The following is a 2,065-nucleotide window of genomic DNA, read 5'->3' as shown; positions in this document are numbered from 1 at the left end:
ACGTCCTTCTTGTAGTGAGGGGCCCAAAACTGAACACAGTATTCGAGGGGCGGCCTCACCAGGGCCGAGTACCGGGGTACGATCACTTCCCTACTCCTGCTGGCCACACTATTTCTGATACAGGCCAGGATGCCATTGGCCTTCTTGGCCGCCTGGGCACACTGCCGGCTCATGTTCAGCCGGCTGTCGACCAACACCCCCAGGTCCTTTTCCGACAGGCAAAGTCTTTACTACTGATGAGAGCAACAGTAACTGCAGTTGTCACAAACAGTGTCCTGTACAGAGGATGATGTATTTACATACCTACTACATCCTGGAGAAAAAACCACAAAGAGCTCAACTATAAAAAGCTTCAACCTGTAATCTTTTCCAGACATTTTTCTTCTTGAACAAGATTTTCTCAATTAGCAGGTCAGCTAATAGCCTAATACCTGGGCAGAGCCGTGACTCGATTTGAAAGGTGTGCATCATTACAACCAGGACCGGAGAGTACAAGAAGACTTGGAGAAACTTTCTGAATACGTAACAAAAACTGAAAGCTTACCTTTTATCCAAAAAGGTTTTCCAGTTAAAGTTAGTCCAAAAGTGAACAAAAATAGGCTGTGTTTTAACATGACTAGATTTCCCGGAGAAACTACTACAGTATCCGAGCAGACACTGTGTACCTGGCTGTTAGCTGCTCTACGCAGGAGAACTAGAAGAATGAGAACCGTCTGCTCCGAAGGTAAACAACAGAAAAAGCACTCCGATAGTTCACCCCTGCTAAGGAAACGGGAAATAAAATTTAATCCATTAGGCTTGCAAAAAAACTGGTTAGACAGCTTAATGCAAATAAAAAGCAGCGCATTCTTAAATGCTGATTGGAGAAAGAGCACCAACCCACGCCAGGATCAAACTGGTCTATTCTAAAGGACTTTGATACCACAGTGACATCATATGAGATTAGAAACATTTTAAGTTTCTAATTATTATTGCTACCAACGGATACAATGTTTAGGATGTTTATACTGGCTATTGTCAGCTCAGTAAAAAACTCTTAGTATAAAACAATCTACTCTTTGAAATTTCAGCTTGTTCTTTGTTTTCCATTTTTTCATCTTTACTTTAAAAATATCAAAAATACAATGCATATGAACACATGGGAATCCCCCAAACACATGGAAATCCCCCAAACAGGGATTTTACCAAGTCCCTTCCGTCTTAAAGATAATTCTCCTCACCAAAAGTCTGTAATTTTGTGCAGCTCATCGCTCTTCCAGGATCAGAATAATCTCCCGAGGCATCATGCAACCACATTGTCACCAAAAGCAGAAAATAAACATTTCTAAAACTGGATGAATTTGCAGTGCATTTCAGAAGCATCAAGCACATTTAGAAACTCAAAAAGGAGACTGATACAACAGTTTTTATGCTAAAACATTTACACAAATTAATTTTAATCAATTCATTAATTAAAACAGAGCAAATCCATTATTTCTATTGCTAGTAAATCACATAAAACAATGGCTTAAGTGAAAAAAAGCAGAGATGCCAACTGTGTTTGTAATATTAGCTTGTACAAAGCCTGTTCAAGTCCATCTTCCTATTTTCACAGACCCAATGAGCGTTCCTCAGCCGAGCACCAAGCGGAAGAACTCGATATCCGCGGTCCCTGGGTTTACGTCTGTACCGCAGCCTCAGGAGCAGCTTTCCCTGACTCCAGAAGCTGGGATCCTACTGAAAAGTAAATGAACCCCATCTTTTATTTATAGTCTCTCTCTTATGTGGTACACTATTAGCAGGCAACTCGGAAGAGAGAATTCCGTTGCTCCAAATTTTGCTATTTTATCAAGTTCTGTAGCCCTGACATGCTTTTAAGTCTTTTCCATCTCTCCGAGAGCGCTTTATTTTATTAGAAAAAGGACTAATGCTGGCATTTGCCCACACTGCGGGTGTTATTTCAAACGCGTGGCGCGCAGCGACGAGACCGCCCACGGCTGGCCGCTCCCCTCCGTGCCAGCCTTCGCTCCCCGTGGGAGGGCGGGAGGCGGGTCGTGCGGTGGGCGAGGGGATCTCCTCAGCCCGC

General features: G+C 43.1%; 1 protein-coding gene across 1 annotated transcript in view; it reads right to left on the bottom strand.

Annotated features, from left to right (window-relative positions):
- Positions 1-614, bottom strand: part of LOC103897933 (disintegrin and metalloproteinase domain-containing protein 9) — a 19,528-nt gene extending 18,914 nt beyond the window's left edge. Inside the window, exon 1 of the mRNA XM_019471681.1 lies at positions 545-614. Coding sequence (XP_019327226.1) covers positions 545-614 — 70 coding nt within the window. The remainder of the gene's footprint in view (positions 1-544) is intronic.
- Between the last annotated feature and the right edge of the window lie 1,451 nt (positions 615-2,065).

Source organism: Aptenodytes forsteri, unplaced genomic scaffold (assembly GCF_000699145.1).
Source record: "Aptenodytes forsteri isolate BGI_AS27 unplaced genomic scaffold, ASM69914v1 Scaffold15, whole genome shotgun sequence".
Taxonomy (NCBI): domain Eukaryota; kingdom Metazoa; phylum Chordata; class Aves; order Sphenisciformes; family Spheniscidae; genus Aptenodytes; species Aptenodytes forsteri.
Note: the sequence above shows the minus strand (reverse complement) of the source record. Positions and strands in the feature narration are given on the sequence as shown.